Below are 26043 nucleotides of genomic sequence, written 5' to 3'. Positions count from 1 at the left end.
GTCTCCTATAATGTACAGCAGAGTCAGATCAAGCAATTTCAGGACAGAGGTATATACAAATGTGCAAGACTGAAGATATGTGGTTGGTCACTTTTAAGGGCTGCAGTGTCTGGAGAATTCACATAAATCTGAGACACTTCTAGTGTGGATTTTGCACTAAATAGTTTTTTCCTGATATCCACTGCATGTTACTGCAAGACACAGAATTGACAAATAAACCAGTGGAAAGATTAAAGGGAACTCCCAGGGAAGGGAAGGTAAGAGCAGTGTTTGCTACCTCATGTCAGAGCTGCCCATTTGATGACTGGTGGCCAGAGTAATAACCAAGAAGCAGCTGGAGAGGTTTGGAAATCACATACTAAGAGAATGAATAAAGCATAATCAGGGAGATCCTTGTTCTGCATGCCAACAGGTACAGCTTTCTCTCCAGCAAGCAGAACAGGAAGTGAAAACTCCAAATGTACGAAGAGTAGCAGCCAGTGATCTTGCACTTCAGATTTTTAGCTATGCAGCTCGTAACAGAATTTTCCAAGCAGAAGACATTTAGCAATAAATTAAAGGAGGAATTCTAATTTTTTAAGGTGCTGCTTATGCACAAATACCATTTCTAGATATTCCTTATAAGATAGCAAACCAGCACTTTTCTGAGTTCAAGTCCACTTTAATTGACAGGGTATTTTTTTTTACCATTCCTTCTTCCGCTAGTAAACAGAAAATATAAACATATTGTTTCTTCCTGTGGTTTAAAAAATTATTTTAATCCAATAAGGCTTGTGTAACTTCAGAGCTGCAGGGGAAGTCATCAAAACACTGCATTCCTGGACATACTGAACATGTAAATGTATTGTAATGCACTTTCATAATGAGGGCAGAATATGTTTTTATGCCATCATCCAGTATAAAGTGGCTGCACGAAAGGAGCAAGCCGGTTAAGTATACACAAAGAGAGAATTAAAATCTGCCGCTCCGGTGTGCAATCTGTCGCACACATAGGGGTGAACAAGCGGTTCATCCAAAGGTTTCCTGTAATATGTTTGAAGGGTTTCAGAAAACACAGAGACAAGAAGAGGATCAGACATTATTCCAAGTAGAGAACTTTATTATTGTGCAATTGTTTTAACATTTTACTTTGGATCCCTTTACTTTTCACTTAAAACCATTCATTGCATACGGTACATAGTAAATCCATTATTAAAGTTGAACTCCAGACAAACAGCTAAAAACACAGGTAATATAAATGTAACTTAAGTATTTCACCTCCAAGTTCAATTCTATTCAGTCTCTGGCACGCCTGCCAGAAAACATAGCCAATTTAGTGACCCCCCACATTAATACACTGACATGCCCCAGACTAGTAAATCCATCAAAATACCCAATATTCACTCTGTTCTCTGCTTCTCCCACATGCTGTCTTGACGGCATCTTCTTATCCTACAGTGTAGGTGGTTGCAGGAAGCCAATATATGAATGGATTCAGGAACTTTTACTAGCTGTATTTTGGTACACAATAAAATTACATATAAAGTATGGTATATTTTAAAAGAGATTTTGCCATGCTGCTTATTTGCAGGAACAACGACAGAATCTTTTTATAGCCTAACCTCTGACCCATTTACCATTATGGCGCTCCTCTGCCATTCCTTCTATTGTTACAGCTTACGTAAAAGAAGCTCTACATCATCGGACACAGAGCTTACACAGTGTATTTTGTAAAAATGTCACAGTGTTCCAACCTGATGAATGGCAACTAGAAATGAGCACAGGCACAGCTGTACACAGACGCCCATGCCACTTCTTTAAGCCCATCAGACATGCTTGTACAAGCCTGTACACAAGAAAATGAAGAACCTTCTCCACACCGATATTGTCATCATTCGGCTTGGTTACCAACAAATGTTATATGAACCTAGTTCAATAAAGAAGTGCACGACTGCCCAGCCATGCTGCTCCTGCTTCCCCCATAAATATTTACCGGACACTAAATAAAGGATCAATTTAGAATATATTCTAAATATTTAAAACAAACGGTTAAAAATGAATACCCAAATGAATTTAATGGCAACCTTGGCAGCCATTATAAACCGAAGGTTTATATCTTGGACTGTAAACTGAAAGCATGGTGAGTAGGTTTTCCACATGTTGCGGAGGTTTCCTCTTGCATCCCATGATGTATTATACCAGTAGGTAAAAGCCCCCCCCCAAAATAGACCATTACAAAAACTAACTATAGACAATAAATTTTGACTTTGGTAGAGATATTAGATTATGAACTCGAGAGACCATTAGTAACATGGCTATGGACTCTGCAAAGTAATATGTGATATATTGGCTCTACATAAATACATGATAAAAATATTAAAAACCCTAAATATCTGCTTGGAGTTCAGCTTTAGGACTGTACATTTATACTTGTACAAGCATTCGTACATCATCCAACACATGCAAAGCAAACTACTATTTCAATATGCTTTCTTTTGTCTCTGATATCCAGTTAAGAGTTTATTTGGATGCAATCTGTTCCATGGGGAAGAGACTCTGTTTTTAGGCAAAGTGAATAAATTGAGGAGAACGGTCTTGGGCTTCATCACCATCTAAGGACTAGGAAGGGGACCAGTAACAGAAAAAAAGCTATTGATAACATGACCACGAAGTGATGTCAGTTCTGTCTGTGCAATTTTGTAAAATATAAGTAGGTAGTTTTCCCAAAGTTTTTTGATGGATATCATTTCATCTAGTAAATTCCTCCCAGGCCACTCCAGTAAAGAAGGGATGTGATTTGATCTCTTCGACACCTGCAACTCCTGCACCCAGGCGCTCCAGGGGGTTAAACTGCAAAAGCTAAAAAAAAATAAAAATAAATAAAAAATTATAAATACTACTAAACATTTTCAATAAAAAAAGTGTAACAGATAAAATTATACATTTAAAAAATGGATGTTATACCTACTTGACCTGTGCAGCTGATCTTTATTGCCTTTAAAGCTGAGGTTTAATCTGCTAATATTTTGTCTTCTCTAGGTTTTCATTTTCCCCAGTCATCCCTAAATATCACCAGTTTTCATTAAATAACCCAGTGACAACATCACTAGGCATTTGAAATGCCAGACTGATTCATACATTAAGTTACATAGTTAGTCAGGTTGAGAAAAGACATGTCTATGAAGTTCAACCACTAGGGAAATAAACATAACTCAGATAAAAACCCTATAGGCATATTTTATCCAGGGGAAGGCAAAAAAAAACCCTGGTACAATTTACTCCAACAGGGGAAAAATTCCTTCACGATTCCATTAAGTAATCGCATGTTCCCCGGCTAAACAGTCTCTGTCATGTTTTCTTTAAAACAGCGGTCGCCAACCGGAAAAAATATTGGGGATCCGCGGCTCTGGTCGGTGCATTCCCAAGCGGGGTCAGGAGAAGGACCCTGCTGGGGTGACGCACCGGCCAGAGCCGTGGACCATGTCCCCCGAGCAGTTCCCAGGCTCAGGAAGGTGGGCGGGCTGTATCCCCACTCTCCCATTGCAGGCTCAAATCTGCGATGGGAGAGTGGGTGGGTTTATGTCATTATGACATCACTCTGAAGGAGGTTTCTCCCCCTTGAGTGACAACCGACTTCCCCGCATATGCAGGGTCGGGAGCCGGTGATTTTAGTGGTCCATGGACCTGAAAAGGTTGGCGACTGCTGCTTAAAAACTTTAATCCCCTAATATTCTGTGCTTCTAGAGAAACTACTAGATTTTTTCTTAAAGGAATCGATATAAATTGCTGAAAATCCTTCCTGAGGGAGCCTATTCCATATTTTCACAGATCTTACAGTGAAGAATCCCTTCCTTATCCAGAGATTAAATATCTTTTCCTTCAGACAAAAGAGCGCCTCCTTGTACTGAGTTAGCATGATTAAGTGAGATCCAATCATGCTAACTGTAAAGGAGGTAAGGAAAGAATTATAATACCCTGGATGCACAACAGCCAAAATATGACTGTCTTCAGCACTTAATGCACACTGCAAGACTCCTATATTGTACAGCAAAGTCAGATCAACCAATTTCAGGACTGAGGTAAATATAACTGTGCAAGGCTGAAGATAAGATTTAAGGGCTAAAGTGTCTGAAATATTGACATAATCTGAGATACTTCTAGTGTTGGATTCTTGGTGCCCCACTAAATATTTTTTTCCTGATATCCACTGCAAGTTACTGCAAGACACAGAATTGACAAATGGACCAGTGGAAAGACCCCTGGTCCTGTATCACTTGAAGATCACTGGCAAGGTCAAGTAATTAAAACTCTTCTTTACATCCTTTTCGTAAAATTTTTATTTTGCAACAAGGTTTCTTGAAACTGTCATATCAGTATTTAATGTAATTGTCAGATTTCAAAAGGACTTAAAAACTGGAGTAGCTCTTACTATTCTAAGCATTATGATTATTAAAGTGTACCTGTGCCCTTCCAAAACAAAGCAAGCTGTCATCCAAACTGCAAAGTGGGCACTAACATGGCCTTTTGATTTCACCCTACCCCAAAACTATTCTCTCTTTCCAGTGCCAAGTTCTTCCTCCACTTGTCTCAAAATCTGATGCGTGGACTGTTGGGCCTGATTTATCAAAGCTCTCCCAAGAGAGGTTAGACTTTCATGGGTAAACCAGAAACCTGGAAGAGATCTGGCCCAGAACGGAAAACAATTGAAAACGAATAGCAAATATCTTCCTCATTCTGCTCCAACTCTCTGGAATGGTCTTCCTCATCTTGTTCGGCTTGCTCCTGCTTTTTGCACATTTAAAAGTGTCCTTAAAACCTACTTTTTAAAACTTTCCCACCCGTCTTCGCCTGTTTCTTAAACCCTCACTGCTCACCCTCTAATCCATACCCCCCTACTATTGTGTGATACATCCCCCACCTCTTAAGTCTGTAAGCTCTTCAGGGCAGGGTCCCCTCCTCCTCCTGTCTGTATCTGTCTGTCACTTGCAACCCCTATCTAATGTACAGCGCTGTGTAATATGTTGGGGCTTTAGAAATACTGTTTAACAATAATAACAATAATAATAATAATAGTATTAGTAAATCATTTTTAGAATTCCTTTACAGTTCTGCTGGATCACTGTCAGTCACCAGTTATGGGGAGCTTTAATATTTCAGGCCCATCGACTAATCGAAAAGTGTGAAAACGTGTGTGGGCCACAAATAATGATTTTTTCATTTCAACAACCTGTTTTCATTGCCAAAGTATTATGATATGTACATATGATATAATAAGTGAATAACCTGCAAAAAGCATGAATTCAAAAAATTAATATTTCCCACGGGCCTTTCTTACGCAGGGTGATAACACTATTTGACCTGCAGTGAATTCAATCAGCCTAGTCCCCCGAGGAGCTACTATAGTCTACATGGACTACAGAGATGCATTGCTATTTACCCCAAGTAGGAACAACCTTAGAGCCGATATCCCAATGAAAATCAGTTATGTAGAACCAAAGATGCTGTCGAATTAAAGATCTAGCTGAACATTAATAGGAGATATTAATGTAGCATCTGTTACGATTCCTTAAACAGAGATTTTCCTTTTATAGCATGCAGTGCCTCCAGTAATTGTATTATGAGCTAGGTAATGAAGCACTAATACAATGTATAAATCACAAAATATTTTGTCAGTGTATGAAAAGCTTGTACTGTAAGGTTCTTTGCATCGAGTACAGTACAGACGCTGGGATTTTCCCCAGTCAAACATTTGTCTTCATCTGCCACTACAAAGCAGAGGAAACTTTGAAGAGTATGAAAGTAAAGTCAAAGGCCTTGTACGTAGGGTATGGAGTGGCATAAATTTCCCCAGATGCTCCCCCTGGACGTGTCTGTGACATTTGTAAGTGGAAAAGGAAAGGAAAAACAGACAAGCCCTCCCTATGCTACTATAGGGCTTTCCTTTTTCCTGCTAAAGACTTCCTGACAACATGGACTGCTGGTTTCCTCCTACAAACAACAGGCTAGATTGGAATCTCCCCAGTGGCCACTTGCAGAGGTGTTACAAGCCTTGATGAAGTTGCTGGGTCATTGAAGGGTGCAGGGGTTAATTTCGGAGAACGCCTTCCCCTTTCTTATTACTTCTGGTTTAGCAGTGCAGGTGGCCTGTGAGGATTCTCAGCAGACGTGATGGACCAGGAATGACCTCACAGGCCACTAGTCTACAAGGATGCTGGGTCAAAGCTCAAAGACCCAGACAAAAGGCTGACAGCATGCGACTTTGACTAAAGACTTGGCCTTTGTGCCTTTTGTAAATTACTCAATAGGTTATACAGTATTTATTATATAGGGATGTCGTCTAGGTCTAGTCAGAGTATAGATGGAAGAAAGCAAGTAGCTTTTCTTGCCAAAGAGTTGTAGTCATGCATATAATGTTACCAAATAAAGAAGTGAATTTGCTTTCAGCAGGGACACACTTTTTTTTAGTTATTTGCAACCAATAAATTCATAACTATTGTGAACTCATGATTTAAAGGAAAATTGTACAAATAGGTGGCTTTCCTCAACATACCATTATTTCTTTTTTATTACTACCATTATATCTGATCACTTCAATGTCACCCATATAGAAGTACCAAAGCTTGGATTACCTCCAAGCACTCAGAGCCCTGGTGGTCAACCTGAGGCACTTTTGCTTTCGTGCAGCTTAGCAGTCTGTAGTAAAAGTGGGAGAATGGATTTGGAAAAAGGTAATAGCAGCAGCCTGGACCTTGGACTAACCTCAAAACCATGCCTCCAGTTTCTCACTATTCTCCTTAGCATGCATTTGGTCTCCAACCAAATCTTTAGCATGTCAGCATGGTGGCTCAGTGGTTAGCACTCTGACCTTCACAGTGCTGGGTCCCAGGTTCGAATCTTGGCCAGGACACTATCTTCATGGAGTTTGCATGTTCTCCCCATGTTTGCATCAGTTTCCTCCCACATTCCAAAAACATGCAGTTAGGTTAATTGGCTTCCCCCCAAATTGGCCACAGACCAAGTTAATGACTGGGACATAAGATTGTTAGCACTTCTGACAGACAGTCTAGTGACATGACTATGGGTTTTCTAAAGCGCTGCGTAATATGTTGGCGCTATATAAATACAAGACAATAATAATAATGTCCACAGTCTTTAACCATCATTTTATGCCCGGTATCTATAAGATATACAAATAGGATCTATATATATATATATATATATATATATATATATATATATATATATATATATATATATACACACACACATACATACATACATTACATACATACATACATACACACACACCACAATGACCATTTCAATCAAATAAAATTAAAATCATAAATTACAATATTATAGTGAGATCTCCTGGATTCTCTTCTCTCCGTTTGTTGAACTAGTAAGGCCACCATTGGCGGGAGCGAAGCCTCAATGGGTCACATATGCCATCAAACTACTTCAAAGTGTAATAACAGTGAGGCTACTTGGACAAGCCACTGAATATTTAATGTCTAGGTCTACCATGTGACCCTTGAAGCAGAAAAAAATGAATAGGGGCATGTGATGCACAAACAGAAAAAGCTTTGTTTTTGCTTTTGCAGGACATGCATAATGCATTGTCAATGCTGCAGACACTAAATCATTGTCATGGACACCTAGGAACAGTAATTCACTGGCAATCAACAGGTATTTAAAACAAAATGTGAATAAGACAAAAAACAAAGACATGGACATAAAGTCAAATATATTAGCCATCAAGCTGAATACAGGGTATAGAAGCAAAGGGGCAGCATTCTTGTTTTATGGGTCAAATGTGGCTTGTGTCCACACTAGGGGGTAAATCTGGTAAATTGCAGAATGTAAGTGGTAAACAAAATGAATGTATTACTAGGAGACGAAAAGACATGAGAGGCCCTTTAGTAAAGGCTGTTTAGTAAGGTGAACAGCTACAGGCAAGCAAAGCTATACAATGCGTTTTTGGATCTGTAATATACAAGATAATTTACACTTATCAACACTTTGAAAATTTGCCTTGTAAAATGTTTGGTTAAGCTGGGCTTTAATTGGCATGTTCATGTTTCTACTTTCTGCTCATTTAAAAGAGCCCAAAAAATCCATCTACTCAAGCTTACCTACCCATCTTCTTCTGTCTCTTAAACCCTCACTACTCATCCACCATTCCATATCTCCCTTTCTATTGCATGCCGTTCCCCCACCTCTTAGATTGTAAGCTCTTCGGAGCAGGGTCCTCTCCTCCTCCTGTGTCATTGTCTGTATCTGTCTGTCATTTGCAACCCCTATTTATTTGTACAGCACTGGGTAATAATAATAATAATGATGATGAAATATCTAGGAAACAATTATATGCAAAAACTTCACATAAGATTCACTAGCTTAATAAAATCACAACCCTCATTGCTTCTGAAGTTGTGTTTCTGTAAAAGTCAAAAAAGCACCTTACATAATTGCCCTTCTAGTAGAGAACGCTGTGCCACCTCCTGCACAGAAATCTCGAGGGAGCCGATGTCCTTGGATCTCCCTTAGAACAGATCGCTTGGGTCTCAGATGTGATGTGGAAAGAGTAGGATGTATTTTGACAAGTGCAAGGCAGACAAAATGAGACAAGTCTGCCATCAGAGAGAATTTGTAAAACACAGATGTCTGAAATGATCCTATTTCTAATAGGGGAACAAACACAGATCATCAGAAACCTTCCACCAACACCATCCCCCCCCCCCCCCTCTGCACTTCTACGAAGCCAAAAATCTGCTCCAGGCACCGCAGAAGAGAAAAGGCAAAGGGAATTCTTTGCACTTAAATCCTCTCTTCCCATTGCCAGCCTTGTCAAGATCTCGGAACGGATGAGCCAAGATCAGGAGCGAAGCGCTGACTCCGGTAAAGGCACCTGAAACAGAGGCCGCGTCTTCAGAAGTTCAGTGTCAGGCGAGCGCTTGACAACATTTGCGGTTTTAATATTTCATCTGTGAGCTGCGGCATTCACTGGGGGCAGAAAGAATCTCCAAACCAGCTGTTCATAAAATAAGCAAAGCTGGGGAGAAGAAAAAAAAAAACACAAAACCATCAAATCCATTTGTTTTATTCACTGTCGTAGACTGTTCTCCTCATCCATGATTCTATACAAATAGCGGCCTGTATGGAATAATGATTGACTGAAAGTGGGCCTGTGTTTAAGGAAGGACTCAGTGTGACAGCTTAGGAAGCGTTTTAAGAGTTGTGCCAAAAATCTATCTTATGTTCTAACATTAAAAAACAAAATCTGAATATATCACACAGTGACTGTATTAGAAGACTTTCATTTTTACCATGAAAGACAGAAAAAAGCAAAGGAAAAACTTGCACCTTACTTGCAATTTCCGCAAAAAATCTAATAATGGGGGAAAAATGCAAATCTCATTAAGCCTGGCTGTTATATTGATGCCCTAGCTTCTATACTGACCCAAAACATGTATGAAAAGCAGGTGCCCCATCACTGACTGCATGCTTGTTACAGATAGGGTGCATGGCCATAGACATTTTAAGAAGGGGGCAGGCATGGTCTATGTATTCTTACTCACTTGTATGCTGCTTCCCCACCTCTTAGATTGTAAGCTCTTCAGGGCAGGGTCCTCTCCTCCTCCTGTGTCACTGTCTGTATCTGGCTGTCATTTGCAACCCCTATTTAATGTACAGCGCTGCATACTATGTAGGTGCTATTTAAATACTGTTTAATAATAATAATAATAATAATAATAATAATAATAATATAGATAGATATATTTTTCTTTATTTAAACATACTTTACTTATTCATTCTAAAAAATAAACATTTTAAATGGTTTTCTTTTTGAAGTATGTAAATATATGACATAATACATGCAAATATTTAAACAGTTCAGCTCCAGGGCAATTTTTACATTTTAGCTTTTGTTATTATAGTTTGCTATTTGTGGGATGAAACATAACAAAGATCCCAAATTCAATTAAGGTGCGTTTTTTTTTTTTTGAGCTGCCTAAAAACAAAAAGAGTGAAAAAAGTACTTTGAAATTAATTTAAAACATTTAATGCAATGTTTCTCAAACTTTAACCCTTGAAAAAACTTTTAGGAAACCTCCTGCTATAATTACTAGATCCACCGCCCACAGTATATTAATGGAGGTGGTCAGTAGGAAGAATGCCTCTTACATTGCTAGCCAGTTTGGGGATTTCCACCCATGCAGGTGTCCACAAAGATCCTCGTGCAATTTAAACAGACTTGGGAGACAAAAATTGCTCATTGCTCAAGGAACCCCCAGCAATGTCTGGAGGAAACCTGGTTGAGAAACACTGATTTAATGTAACTGGTGCACAAAATAAACTAGATGTTGATTCTTGAATCACTGTATGCGAGTATAGGGTTTTTCTGGATGACAAGCCCATGAAGCCATTAACCTACAGAATTTTCTGGAGTCATTCAGCCAAGAAGACTAAATACTAGTATTAGTACAATACTAATTATTATTATTACATTACTGGTGGAAAGAATATGGGTGACAGAAGTAAGGCTAGTATATTTTGTATATTTTTGTAGCTTCCTTAAATGCCTCTTGGGGGGTCCAGTTACTTTAAGATACACAATGCCATAACAATCTAAAATACATTGTAATAAAAACACAATATACATTCCCTTTAAATAGGGTGTTTAACGGTAATCGGGTTATTGCCACATTACCTGCTGAAGGAGGGACCTTGCCTCTTTAGATACACACTCTGGCATGTTGAGGGAAGTGTGAGTGGTGATTCCTGCTGGGTGACAATCCACCAGTGCCTAAAAAAGGATAGAGAACACAAAGCTTTACATATGCAATTAATCAAACAATGTCGTATGAACATGTTATATATAGGTCAGATTTATACTGTACACAGCTTTCTTTTATCTCTCTGACAGCGAGTTCACTGTACCTGAGCCCCCAGCGCTGGCCACTAGGCATAACCACAATGTGGCAGGTGGGATTCAGTTAACTCTTATTACCCTATTGTCATGAAAAGTATTGTTTTATATACTTGTAAATATTATCAAAAGGGTATGTGAAGGCAATTTTTTTTAGTTGAATGAAGAGTAAGAAGAAAATAGAGTCACAATAAATAGCTTAAAAACTTGTTAGTCCTTTTGATCATCTTCAGGGGAAACCCTTAACTTCAGAGCTGTACTACAAATGCAGGAGAATTCCAGCATCTGTCCCTTCCCATCACACTCTCTGGAATGGTCTTCCTCGTCCTATTCGGCTTGCTCCTATTTTCTGCTCATTTATAAAAAAGCACTCCAAACCAATCTTTTCAAATCTCCCTACCCGCCTTCTTCTGTCTCCTAAATCCTTACTATTTCCCACCACTATATATCTCTCTTCCCATTGTGTGATACTTCATCCACCTCTTAGATTGTAAGCTCTTCTGGGCAGGGTCCTCCCCTCTTTCTGTGTCATTGTTTGTATCTGTCTGTCATTTGAAACCCCTATTTAATCTACAGTGCTGCGTAATATGTTGGCGCTATATAAACATTGTTTAATAATAATAATCACAAGAAGCTGTATCAGGTGCTGCCCATTAAGACTATCATTCAATTAGAAGGTAACACAGTGTACCTTAACAATAGGCTCAATGTTGACATTGCCAGCTGTTAGGGTATACAGGGGGGCCATATTTGCTGCTTGTTGTCAGAAGTAATTCCCCTAAAGACTCCCTGTAGTGTAACAACGAGCTAACAATGATGGCTTGAATATCAAGTTTAAAAATTTTTAGAACTGAACTTTGAATAAAACCATACTGGTAAGCTGCAATACAATAAAATGTAGGCTTTGTGGTTTCAAAAAGCTTAGTCAATTTCCACCAAACGACCCCTCTCATGTTACATGACTGCTGTGTTAAAAAAAAAAAAAAAGTACAGTTTTTGCTTTTAGGATAGCTTCAAAAGAGGTAGAATACTATTTCCATAAAAGATAAGTGGTGTCTTACTCGCATGATCCCTATGATGGTAAAAGAATGATCCCTATTCTATCTACCCAGTGCCCATATTCTGAGCTTGGACTTTCTTTTTGGAGTAAGCCCCAATGATCTTGGTGAATATGTTCACAGCCCTCTGTGCCACTTTTTTCCAAATTAAAAAGTCCGGAAAATTAAATACTCACCATAAATTTTTAGTGGAATGTTTTTTTTTCCATACTTTGCACATTGTTATTCTACAACACTGATCTTTACATGCGGATGATTTATTTTAAGACTTTCCGATTCCGCCACACGTAAATGCAGATGCCATTCAGCCAGTATACGTGCCGTACATATATGTAGACGCAATCAATTCCATTAAAGGGGAGGACAAAATTTCCCACAAAAATAGAAATTTGAAGCCGTAAGCATCATAAATCTGATAACCTTAACTTTCATCTTCCGTTCCTATATGTTAGAGGTAACCCAGGAATAGCAAGAAACCTGCTTGTACAGCTGAAATCTGAAAACGTAAGACACTTCCTATGCATTATCCTAACTGCTTTACAAGCATTATTATTTAACTGTGTGTTGTTGGGCTATTGTCATTATCAGCTGCCATGATAGACAGACATAGGGTTTGTTACAGAAAAGGAAAGGTGACTGGAACCTCGAAAGCAAGGTCTATTTTCTTTACTTTAATTAGCAAGTTGGGTTAGAGTATAAATTCACCCATAAAGATATGAATCAGATATGAAAATGCAGGTACCATGATGATCTGGTTCCAGGTCATATGTGAGAGGAACCTTTAGTTATACGGACAGCCAACATCATAGTCAGTGATTTGGAACTTTTGGAAGCAGAGTAACACTGAATCTACTTATTACTGGCCACAGGTAAGATACAATATAGGACCTTTTATACCCCTACCTGTCCTCCTTATTACCATCTTTGTCAGTTTTAGCATTATGACCCCGTCATACCTAACCTTGTGCTAATGGACACATGTTAATGAGTATCTGAAGCCTAAACTTGTGTTTAGTAGAAGGGGAAAGATCCTCTCTCAGGTCTCTATTAGAGATCCCCTCTTCTTCATTTGTCCTGGTGACTCCCTTTAATCAGGACCAAAAGGGGTGGAAAAAGTTCAAAATGTTAATTGGAACAGGAGTAGCTGGGTGTCTTATGTTAAGGATGCTATATCATTCTGAAGCAGCAGGAAAAAAAAAAAACATCTACAGCATTTTCAGCTATGCAGTATTCTCGCAATGCAAGCAATAACAATCATAAAGGGGTATTAGCTATGTCAGGAGAGGGCTAACTTATTAGTTACCTTAGTTGAGGAGTCAGCTACCAAAGGAAAGGGATCAGTAGAATGGATGTTAGGTTACCCGAAGAGAGGGATCACTTATAGGGGGAATTACCTAAAGAGAGGAATTAGTTATGGGAAAGGGAGATGCCTAAGGAAAGGTGTCAGTTGTGGAAAAGTCTATTATCCCGGAGAGATTAGTCTATTATCCCGGAGAGTCTATTATCCCGGAGAGAGAAGTTATGGTTATTATTATTTTACAGCATTTATATAGCAAAAACAAATTATGCAGCACTTTACAAAGTCCATAATCATGTCACTAACTGTCCCTCAAAGGGGCTCACACTCTAATGTCCCTCCCTTAATCATATGTCACGAATACAATCTAAGGTCACTTGTAGGGTAAAGCCAATTAACCTATCTGCATGTTTTTGGAATGTGGGGGGACACTGGATTACCCAGAGGAAACCCACAAAAACACAGGTGGAACCTGCAAATTCCATGCACAAAATATCCTGGTTGGGATTCAGACCTGGGACGAAGAGCTGCAAAGGTCTGAGTGCTAACCTCTGAACCACTGTGCTGCCAGTACAGTTATAGCATTGTTAGTAACATCAGGAGGAGGGTCCATAATGGGGGGGGGAGGGGGAGAACTAATTAGCTTAATTGAGGGACTGGTTACCAGGAAGAAGGAACGGTTATGGGATGGGGGGTGGAAATTAATTACTTGAGGAGAGAAATCAAGATGGGGTGGGGATCAGTTACCCAAGGAGGTATAATTTATTATTAGGAATTTATTTTGGAAAACATACCTTCCTTGTGAGCAGTTCAAAGAGAAGGGCACCTAGACTCCACCAGTCACAAGCTTCCGTTTCCTCAAGTATGCTTCCAACCTCTGGAAACAAAAAAATATACATAATTCATTTCAGAAACAAGTGGGAGTTCACTATTCATTAGTTTAGAATATACAGTACACTTGCCCTTGCTTCCTATGGAAAAGTGGTCAAGAACCAGAGAGACTGCTGCTTGTATGGATAAAATAGGTGCTTCACTTTGCAGCTGCTGGCAGATATCAGGCTTTACTACACAGGCTGTGCCAGTTTTGTAAAAAAAAAACCTAGGGCATTAAATATCTTTTTGTGTACTTTGAATGCATTTATTGGATTTATACTGAAAGTTCTCTGAACTTTAATTATCTACTTGCCTTTTAAAGAATGTGTGTGCATGTAGGGTACTCAAATCAAATTATGAAAGGGCCACCCTTGGGCAACAATGTTCAACAATACTGGGGGTACCATACTATGCCTATGTAAAGAAAACAAAGGAGGAGCAGGCACAAAACTCAAGTTCAGTCAACAATTAAAAGTCTGTCCCATTCATCCACCCCCTGGGATAGGTCAGCAGTGCCTGTGCTATGTACCATGCTGTCCAGTTCAATCTTATTATCATCTTAGCCATTTTAACTTGCTATGTTTACAGATCTATGGGAATTCCTCATAAAAGAGTTAACAGCCCGTAGTGTTTAAGAATTCTTAGTAGCTGCTAGGAATGTCTCTTGCCATTAACAAACATGTCATTTAGACTAGTGTTTGGGTATTTAAATGTCACTTGTGGGTCACCTTAGCACATAACAACATGACATTTGTACTGACAGTAAGAGACACATTCTCCTGGTAGGAATTGCCCCTCTCACACACAGCCTCCCATACACCAGATGTCTCTGTAATGATAATGTAACATCTTTCTTGTCTTTAGATTTCAGATGCTCTTTTGACTTGACTTCCATTATTTCAAGTCACTTTACATCATGGTCTTAAGCCATAACAGAGATGTCACATAATGAATATAAGTTGAAGAGCTGCCCTGTTCTGCTTTCTGTGTTGTTGCACTGGGTAATTTGAACAATGAACCAATATGTACCGATACATATTTCCATGCAATGCTGTGCATGTGACATTGCAGAAGCCCTGAGTAAATTTGATGGTAAGACACAAATTCCTAGTTCCAAGTTCCTATACAAGTTCACTAAGTACTAATTTCATGGGTGATCTACCTGTTCATTTTACATGCTCCCAACCAGTGGTCTCCAATCAGTTGCTCAGGTGACACATGTGGACATTGTTTTTCTCCGATAGGCTTAGTAGGTGTTCACTACCTGACAGCCTGAATATCTGTTGTCTTTTATAAATCTGAACTGTGAAGCCAAGTAGAGGTTATCTAGTTTTACCCAGTTAGCCTAATTCCATAAGTTTGGAATATAGAACACATGGCCAGCACAAGTGGGGCTATTCAAATAGTTAAATCAGGACCAGAGCTTTCCAATAGGTGAGAAGGTGTTCACTACCCAACAGTCTGAATATCTGCTGTCTTTTATAAATAGGACATGTAAATCAAGCCAGGGCTATCTAGTTTTATCTTTTTAGCATCATAATAAGTACTGTGATCTTGCAAAGCTGAACTCCCGGGAGAAATATTGCAGACCGTTCAGGTGACTTTATTGGTTTGATAAAAACATGGCAGGCTTCATCAGTGCTCCTGGTTGGAGCATAAGTAGAAGACTTCGGGCAATGTGTGCCTAAGATAAGGGATACATTTGTGGAACAGAAAAAAGAAACTTGCAGGTAACAAAGGTTTTATACAGTTACACAATGTGTTACTTTTTTTAATCTGGCAGGTTCCCTTTTAAAAAGCAGGAGTCGTCTTTAACAATTGATTTAAAGTTCTCCTTCCTCCAATCCCCTCACTGTTAAAGTGGAAAGTACCCTCATAGCTTCTGCTTCTAGAAGATCATTAAACTGCCACTGCAACAGCTTGGTTGCCCCAGGTAGTAATGTGGACATCCAAAGATGGACTCTCCTGCAAAGCTGAAATAAGCAGGAAAACTCAGGACACCCAGAGCATCAGGTGACCAGAATATTTAATGAGAGAGAGAGAGAGAGAGAGAGAGGGAGGGAGAGAGAGAAAGAGAGAGAGAGAGAATGAGAATGAGAATACATAATGGGGCTGATTCATGAAAAGTTCTCCAAGGCTGGAGAGGACACACTTTTATCACTAGAGCTGGGCGATCCAGCAAACCTGAAATGGATTTCTTAAAAGAAATTAGCTATTTGTTAGCAAATGTTTTCAATCCTTGACCAGATCCATTCCAGGTTTGCCAGATCAACCAGCTTCTCTGATGAAAGTGTATCCTCTCCAGCCTTGTATACCTGTAATAAATCAGGCCCACTATTGTTGATCTACCAGAAGTTCATTGTATTGTAACGACACTGCTGGACTATATATACAACCAGTGTTGTCAGTCCTGTCTGCTGGACTCCAGAGCTCTCTGGACTACACCCTTCCTCAAGTCTTTGTTTCAAATTTTTTTCAAGCCGTTATTAAAAAAACAACCTGCCTATGCACAAAATGTAGGAAAAGGACTCCTAGGAGATGTAGTTTTGGGGACATGTTTACATCATCAGTTAGAACCGAATTCCCAGCAATTTCCCCTGCAAGAATTTTACAAGCCTGATGATGATAAATAATGTCACAAGGAATTAGTAAGTTGTTTCTCACTGCAGGAATGAGGTAAGGAAAAGGTAATGGTTGGACATAACCTAGAGGGGTATAAGAAGGTTTACCTATACATTTGGGTAATGGCGGGACAGACATTTTAATAAATCAATTATGTAATTCATATCAGAAATGACTGTAAATGCACCATGCTTGCCCTTTAAAAGCAATACCATGATTGCCAATGTAATTCCCCTTTACAAGACGTCATGTTTTGTACTTATGGAAAGTGTTCACTTATTAATAGAGAGGTCAGATCCTGGCCCTCCCCGCTGCTCTGGAATACACACAACTTTCTGAGTACTGCGGGAATTTTTACTTTTGCACACTGCAAATACCAACGGACCAGCAGATAAAAGATATATTGCAATAATTAGTCAGGAGGAGGGCAGGTGGATAGTGTTTTGGAGACAAATAAGAGATAAAAGGTCCCAGGGGGTAGACAGGAGCAAAGGACTGTTTGAACAGAAGTGAATCATTTTCATCCTAACTAACTGATAAACTTTACTGCTCAGACTCCCCCCTTCCCACCAAAAAACATCAAACTCAACCCCTTTATTTATTTACAAAACACCTAATCTGTCAAGCGGTTTGACTGTAACAAAAGCCATGTCACATTATCATGCCACTGTTTGTCCCCCCCACATTTTTTGGGCTGTATTAAAACAGTAAAGTAACATTGCTGGCAAATAATACAAAGCTATTCTTTCAAGCTGTGTCACCGATTTTACAAACAGTGAATGATTCATAAGTGCACCTTTCCCTTGTGAATTCGGGAACAAAACTGCAAGTTATTCGAGGCTGGGCAGAGCGATTCTCGGTTTGGATATTCATCAAAGTGAGTATGGGGCAAGGCTTTAAAGTGTCGTGAAAAAGTGGTCGGTCAAACATGCAACTTTAGAATTTCAAGAGCAATGCACTAGAGAAAAGCGCAGGTCTTCAAGCCCTTTGTAAAAGATCAGGGGGAAAGGATAAACTTCTAGTGATAGTTGTGAGGTTTGTAGCTCTTATCAGAAAGTTAAAACTCTGTTTATTGACCACGAATGACATGGGAGAGAAAAGTTGGGAACAGAGTGCCACCTGCTGGGCTTCATTGGGAGAAGCTTTGTAAACTAGCATAATGGATACTTAAAGAGGACCTGTCAAGACAGCTCTTATTTGTGATAGCTAAGACAAACAGCCAGTAATGGCGGCAGCAAGCGCCTATCTTCTGGAAGGTAATAAAGTTATAAAAAATAAAACCTATTAAGAAAAACAAATATTACAACATAAAAAAACTTATTTCACCCACCCTTCACTATGTACATGTATTCAGTTGGACACATATGGGGTATTCCACACACTAGAACAATTTTGGGACCATCACTTAAAAAAATAGATAAGCCATAAGGATTTGTTTTTTACCCCTTTTAACAAATTTTACTTTTTTTGTGGCTTTGCATAGTTCGTCGATTTAAAGATATCTGATGATAGATGTATTTGGTTAGGTGTATTCAGTCATCTTTCATATCTTTTAAAACAATATACCAGTGTATGTGTACACTTACAAAAAAAGCTTCTTTTTTTTCAATTTATAGAAAAATAAATTTCACAATCATTTGTGCACATATCATGCAATGTAAAAAAAATTGCATTGCCATCAATTTATTTATTCTATTGGTCTCGGCTTTAAGAAATATTATTTTTGTACTTGTGTAAAATTTTTGGAATGAGGTGCATTGAGGGCACAAGAGATCCAATCTTTCTGTTGTCTATAGCAAGATTGGACATAGACAAACAAAAAACTGGAGGTCATCCCATCCCCACTACTACCGGCAGGACTCTGAGAACCAAAGTTTTGACTAATACAGAGGAGGGGAACCTGTGATCCTCACTGGACTCAAAGAAAAGACTATGGTACAGAAATCTTATTCCTTGTCTTTTGAAAGACATAAAAAGTCTTTTGGGATGTTCAAAAGGGGTTCATCACATCCCTGCATAGTAGATGAGGAAGGAGATTTTGGGGGGAAAATATCCCTGGTCAGGGTTGCAGCCATGAAAGCAGGCAATGATTCTGCAAGGAGATCGCTAGAGCTAAATGGAAAGAAGTCCATTTTGTTGTTGAACCTGGAGATTAGGAGGTCCCCATCCAGCATTACCCAAATAGAACACAGGTCCTGGAAAACCTCTGGGTGTTTTTTGAACTCCTCCAGGTCCAGGCAGTGTGACTGAGGAAGTCAGCCAGCCAACTGTCCATGCATGGATGTACATGGTGTAAAAGTAAAATGTAGCTCAGGACGGGAGCCAGTCTACCTATATTGCTGTAGATTGGGGTTTTGTTTATCTCTGATGGTTGATGTATCCCTACTGCCAAGGTATTATGATCAGGTGAGCTTTCAGATCCATATGGACAGCAAAATCACCAAAAGTTCCAAGATGCTGACTAGAAGAAAAGATTCTCCCATTAAGTATGATCCTCTTTGACAAAATTCCCAGGATTCCCCCGCTGTCCTTTAGGCTTACACCTGCTATAAAGTCTTCTGCAAGCTGGGGAAAAAGGACTCCTTTTTCACAGCTCTATGGACTGTTTTGTTAAACTACCTTGACAGGATTCGGGTAAATAATACCATCAGACACAGGAACGGCACCCAAAATCAGAAAGTTGGGCAAATCAGACTAGAAATTTGAAACAGAGATTGGAAATGGTGGAATATTTCCTGAGGAAGAAAGACACCTTGCTATACTATGACCAAGGCGAGTCCCAAATATTTGTGAGTTGGTTCCAGAGCCAAATTATTAGGATTCAAAAACCTGTAGTGTGGCAAGTTGTTAAGATATACCAAAATGGGGATGCTGAATAAGCATAAAAGGGCTGAAAACTAATGCTTTAAGGAACACTTGAGATGCACATGGTAAGACAAAGGGCAGGACCACAAACTGGTGGTGTAGATACCCCATAGTAAACGTTTTGTGGGAAATATTGTAAAAGGTATGCATCCTTGATGTTTACAGAGGCCCGAGAGGCTCCCTGATAATTGAAGGCTATGAGAAATGTAAAGAATTCCATACAGACATGTTTAAATTAAAAATTATTAAATTAAAAGTATTCAGAGTCTTGTACAACATAAGGCACACGCACTGTTTGGGCTTGGGAATAGACCACAGATTGGAGAAAAAAAAAAACATAATACAATCCAGCCACGGGTAATACACCTATTCCCAAAAGGTCCAGAGATGCTTGAAGGAGGTCTGCTAGTCTGTGAAGTGACACAGGAGAATTGGAAGTGAAGAACCGAAAAGGGGGCATGGAACAAAACTACATTCCATACCCCTGAAATACCACCTCTTGCACTAACACATCCGAGATAAAGTTGTTTAGGTGTCCATCAAAGCTAACAAACGCACCCCCACTATGGTAAGTGGGCATGCAAATATATTCAGAGAAAGTTTATCTAAGGATTTTTGAAGATTTAGAACCCCAGATTTGCGGGTTGACTAGGAGCCCTGAAGGGACTAAGAAATAGACTATGAAGGAGAGGAGAAACGAAAATTAGGTTTCCTCACAAAAAAGGATGTAGAAGACTTGCAGTCAGTTTCTTTATTCCTCACATTTTCTTCATTTGAGGAGTATGAGTCCTTCTACCTCCAGCAGAATCCTTGATGGGAGCAACAAGAGCCAATCTGAAGAAAAGTAGTTCCACAAAGGAAATGAAGAGCAAGCACCTTCTAGATACAGGTTTCACAGTCTAGCATGGTATATATCAGACCATCCTGCCAGCAATAACAACTCTTTGTTCCCAAATCTGGACCTCTGGGAACAAATGGGTATGTACACTAAAGTGCTTGTATTTTGTTCGTACATGAGGTTTAGAACTATTCAAATAAACACAGACAGATAATATTTTTTCATAGCAGAGAGCAGATAGCGTATGCTCTCTGTTTGAACCCTTGATAAAAGTTTCTAGTCTTTAGGGAACCTCTGCTATAATTACTTTATCCACAGCTCAAAGTACAATAGCATGTTTGTCAGTAGGAAGAATATCTCCTAAATTACAGGAAAAAAATTTAACCTGTACAGAAAGACAAAAAAAATTGGTGTTCGTTAAAGTGGCCTGAGAGCCACAAATTACTCATTGCTCAAGGAACCCTTAGCAACCACTGGAAGAACCCTGGGGTTCCACAGTACCCTGTTTGAGAAACACTGATCGATACCATGAATTGCATTTTAGCATCCCATTCATGAAATGCAGTCTGTGGTGTCCCACAGTGTTGTCTCTACATAATGCTGCAGAGCAATCTCTGTAATTTGTGGTGGGGCTGGTTGGGTGACTGGCAGGATATCAGACCAATTTTCTACTTCCATTTTTTAGCTTAATGAATTGGAATGGCACTTATCTTGGCTTTGGATTCACAACTCTGAAGTCCACAATGGTCCCAAAGAGCTGGGATTATCATATAACTACAATAATGCATATTTGACATGCAGTTGGCTTGCCTTAAATTTTCTCCAGAATGTCAACGATGGCTTATGAAAGCACCCAATGAGGCCATTTTTGGGTCTTGTCGCTGTAACAATTTCTTACAAGTGCAATATGTACCAGAAAGTTGCTTATAGCCCTAATGGTACAAATTTGGCAGTGGTTCTGTAAACATTTAGAAAACAAATGTTCTTAGAATTTTTAGTTATACCTGGAATGTAAAAAGTTTCCTACCCATTCTTTTTAAGTTCTTAATGCTTATATACATTTTTTTGAATGGGTCTTTTGTATAGTCGGTAATTTCACAGGTATTCTTTGTACTCCTGCAGTGAAAGTGTCTGCTACCTAATGGCACAGATTTGTTCTTTGCAGGATTTTATTGTGAGACCAGCTTGGCTTGGTGATGCAGGAGGCGTATTCTTGACACCCTGGTCCCACAGCAAATGTGTTAAATGACATTGGATATCAACCCTAGAAGGGCTGGAAAATAGGTCAGCGAGTCTATAGAAGTTTTGCAAGGTGTGCTAAAGATAGAAAAAAAAAAATAGATCTCATGGTATAAGAAACAGTCAAAACAGACTAAAATCCACGCAAATGCACCCAATTCAGGAATTCACCTTTGTGATGTAACCATTTGCAACCAAAAACAAAAAAAATTGTAACTCATGGACGAGCATGGATACATATCTGGAAAACTTCCACTCATCCTGATAACTGAATGACATGAAGAGATGCACAAAGAACTATTTACAATTCGAAAAGGCTTCAATTATTACCCATATCTGCAATGTGACATGACAGGACAGGAATTAGTGTGAATATCAGGCCATGCATTAACTTGAACGTCCAATAAAAAGTATGTTACACGAGCTGCGGGAGGAAATGAAAGCTGCTAATCTACTTTTCAAGTGAAAGGCATGAGGTGATTGAGCTAACCTGGGGCACAGTACATCCTTTCCATCGCTTCGCTGTCATACGAATCTTCAACCTCCATCCACCTGCTAAAATACGTTAGCTGAATGTGTCCTAAAAACAAAATGACGGGAGAAATCAAAACATGTTTCCCTTCCATTTTCCCTACAAGTGAACTGTAATTACGTTCCTTTCTAGCTAAAAACAGTATCATTAAGAATAATGGCATCATTAAGTACTAGAAGCTATTACAGTGGGTGAATTTGCAGCACTGATAATGAAGCTGCAGACAGGAAATGAAGATACTAATTACAAGATAAAACGCCTACCCAGTTAATTGGAACCAACATTGGAATAAAAAAGAAATGCATTTGCAAAAGTTCCTGACCTCTATCATTCAATAAGATGTTGTTTGGGTTCAAATCGCGACACACAATTCCTTCTCGGTGGAGAGCGTCGAGGGCTACGACTATCTCAGCGGCCCATCTCTGGATGCAAGACTCAGGAATAATAAAATGGGCAGCCTCCGACAGCTTGGCATCGAGCTCCTGGAAAATTCTGTGTATCTCCTGATCTTCCCTTGACTCTTTCCTTCTGTCAGAAATGTTGTCCATGTCCTCAATTTTAATTTGCAGTTGTAAAAGGTTTGTATTTAACTCGTTAGAGATGCCTGAAGCGGCTGAGTGTAGATTAAGAGCGTTGGCTTCTGAAAATTGTTCGTTCGGCAAGTCTAAAGAAGCAGCAGAAGAGGGTGGTTTAACTGATACCTGATCAAAAGGATTTAGGCTAAGTGGTAAATCAGAACTTCCTGGATCTACTGGCAATGCAGGTCCTGTAATATTGTCAACACTGACTGGGCATAAAGTTATGTTTTGGGATAGTTCTTTAGAAGAAATTTCCTCTACAAGTGCTTTATCTTGAGGTTTATTAATTTGATCTAGGCTGTTCTTTATCTGTAACACATCAGGAGTTTCAAGTAGCTTGGAATCCAGGACATCTTTCTCTGAACTCAAGTTGCTGAAACTTTCCTCAGTATCTACCTGCTGCGTCCCTGGAAGGTTAACAAGAAGATCAGGTCTTCCTTCATCAATGCTACTAACATCATCTAATGCAGCATCTTTAAAAGATATAACAGGGACAGAATCATTAGAACTTCTGCTTATCGAGTCCTGAGGTTCTACACTTGGTTTATCAACATCTACACTTGGCGTTTCGGAATCCACGTCATCATCTTGGAACGGAGAAAGTGGGTTGAATATTTCAGGCTTCAGGCTATAACCTTTATCAACAAAATCACCCCCAAGTATGTCACTGGCACTCTCTTTACTATCTATCCTGAAAAATTCCATCGGACTGTTCCTGGATTTGCTTATTGCATCGGAGAGCGAGGATTGTCCGGTGGTCTCCTGCTCAATGTCATGTAACAAGTGAAGCTCATCAAACTTATTTAAAAGTGGCTTTTGGAGTATGTCTAAATCTTTGGCACTATCGCCATCTCCCAGTTTATTCAACGGATCATCGCTCAGGGTTTCAGGTTCAATTTTTTCCTGGCCGTATTCTTTGCACAAAGTTAAATAGCTGGTTGTGCATTCCTCTTCCGAGCTGGAGGGAGAATCGGCCCATTTTAGAGGGCTCTCCCTTCCTTCGTCATCTTGAGTACTACTGTCATCCTGTGAGCTCAGCGTGAGGCTGCTGTGCAGCGGCTGCACCGAAAGTCTGTTACCGCTAGCACTTTCCCTAGACTCAATGCTGTTTCGTGGACACGGAGCAAGGTTTTTCAAAAGATCTTCGTTGGAATTGGAACTTTTTGCCAGAGGGACATCAAAGCTTCCTTCTGTGCTCCTGCTTAAAAACTTACTTAGGTAGGACCATAATTTGCCACCTGCAATCAAGAACAAAACACCGAAATTAAACATGATTACTCATATGCAAATAGCCGAGTTTCCACATATGCCTTATTGCTTGCACCGTAATGAAAATGATCATTGCACACATCCACTTAGTACCTCATTTACCACCATGGTTGCTTAATTTTCAAAACATGTTAACCTGAGATTACATTTTTACATTTGAATGGATATGATCGCCAGACAAAAAAAAATAAACAACAAAAAATAAAAACATAAGGGGTTGAAATGTAATAAAATGCAAAAACAAGACAAGACAAGAAAATTATACTGAACAATGTGATGCTGTCTGTACTAGAAAAGCAAAGATGAAGAAAATGAAACTTGTAACATCAGGACTAAACAGGGATCATATTGGTGCCCAGATAAAAAAAAAAAAAAAAGAAAACGTATAAAAATTTATAGAGCTGTACAAGATAGACAAATGCAGTGTTTTCCCCAGCCCCTTTTAGCCAGGTGAACCCCCCACCACTTTTCTGTAAGCAAGCAGCTGTTTTGGGGTGGTTGCTGAAGTTTGGGTCACAATAGGAGCTGCCCACCACCTATTTTTATACAGTATTTATATAGCGCCGTCATATTACGCATCGCTGTACAAAGTCTGTAGTTATGACACTAACTGTCCCTCAAAGTGGCTCACAATCTAATGCCTCTAACATATTCATTTGTCACTAACACAGTCTAAGGGTAATTTTGAGGTGAAGCCAGTTAACCTAACTGCATGATTTTGGGATGTGGGAGGAAACTGGAGTATCCGGAGGAAAGCCACACAAACACAGAGAGAACCTGCAAACTTCATGCAGATAGTGTCCTGGCCAAGATTCGAACCTGGGCCCGAGCGCTGCTGCTTTTTTGTTGCTTTTTTGTGGATATAGTAATTATAGAAGGGCTTCCCTGAAGACTTGAAAGTTATTTCAAAGGTTCCCCCCATGGTATAAAAGTAAAAAATATGCTTCCTTATCACAATAAATTCTATGTACATATCAACGGGGCTATAGGCCTGATTTATTAAGCTCTTCTTAGTGAAAGTGGGTGATCCACAAACCTGGAATGGACTTTTTCAAAGTTTTTTGCTATATGTTTGCAAATGTTTTGAATCCTAGACCAGATTTATTCTAGGTTTGCTGGATCACCCAGCTTCACCGATGAAAGTGTATCCTCTCCAGCCTTGGAAAGCTTTAATAAATCAGGTCTTATGTGTGTAAACCTGACTGACGGTTTGTGTTTCCTACACAGCTGTTCCACTTAAAATCTGCAGAACCCTTCGTTTGGACGGCTGCCGTGGGTCGACCCTTAAAATTGCATGAGCATCCAAACGCTCCTGCCATTGTTACATCAATTATAATTGAACTGGTTTGAATCTTACACTATAATATATCCTCTATATCCCCTGAGGAAGCCCATCTGAGCGAAAGGCGTCGAGTTAAGACCAACTGTCTCACGATCTATATGCAAGTCCGTAAACTTATCATGGTCCCTTATCATGCCAACCTGTAACACCATTCTAATATTGTTTTAAAGTTTTTTGTACCTTATTATTAATAAAAATTACACTGTTTTTTTATATAACTACCTCTAGTCTATGGTGGCTTTTAGAAAAGCCTTTTCTTTTAACCCCTTTCTTCTTCTAAGTTTAGTCCAATTTCTGGACACAAAAGGCTTTTGCACCCAAAGCAATTGATTGGGACAATATGATTATACTATGTAATTGATGTTCGGCTAGCTATATACAGAATATTACTATTTTGGTTAAAATTTTCAGAAGCTCAACTAACTTTATAGCCGAAATATATAATAAACGTGATTAATTTCATCTGCTAAGGAATTTTTCACAAATAAGTATAATGCACTGTGAGCTAGGTGACAGCAATACTTCCAATTTCAGCTGTGATGCTTCTGGTTCACATATATGGTATTTGTTGTTGTGCAACCTGTGTGCTGCATTTCTGTTGTTATAATATTAGATCTGCAA

The 26043-nt window shown here is 39.2% G+C and overlaps 1 protein-coding gene across 1 annotated transcript in view; it reads right to left on the bottom strand.

Moving 5' to 3' along the window:
- Positions 1-1078: 1078 nt before the first annotated feature.
- Positions 1079-26043, bottom strand: part of RPS6KC1 (ribosomal protein S6 kinase C1) — a gene marked incomplete in the record, with an annotated part of 92380 nt that continues 67415 nt past the window's right edge. The window contains 5 exon segments of the mRNA XM_072409853.1: positions 1079-2838; positions 10691-10786; positions 14059-14141; positions 22192-22281; positions 22556-24049. Coding sequence (XP_072265954.1) covers positions 2728-2838; positions 10691-10786; positions 14059-14141; positions 22192-22281; positions 22556-24049 — 1874 coding nt within the window.

The sequence above is a fragment of the Pyxicephalus adspersus genome, chromosome 4 (assembly GCF_032062135.1).
Source record: "Pyxicephalus adspersus chromosome 4, UCB_Pads_2.0, whole genome shotgun sequence".
Classification (NCBI taxonomy): domain Eukaryota; kingdom Metazoa; phylum Chordata; class Amphibia; order Anura; family Pyxicephalidae; genus Pyxicephalus; species Pyxicephalus adspersus.
Note: the sequence above shows the minus strand (reverse complement) of the source record. Positions and strands in the feature narration are given on the sequence as shown.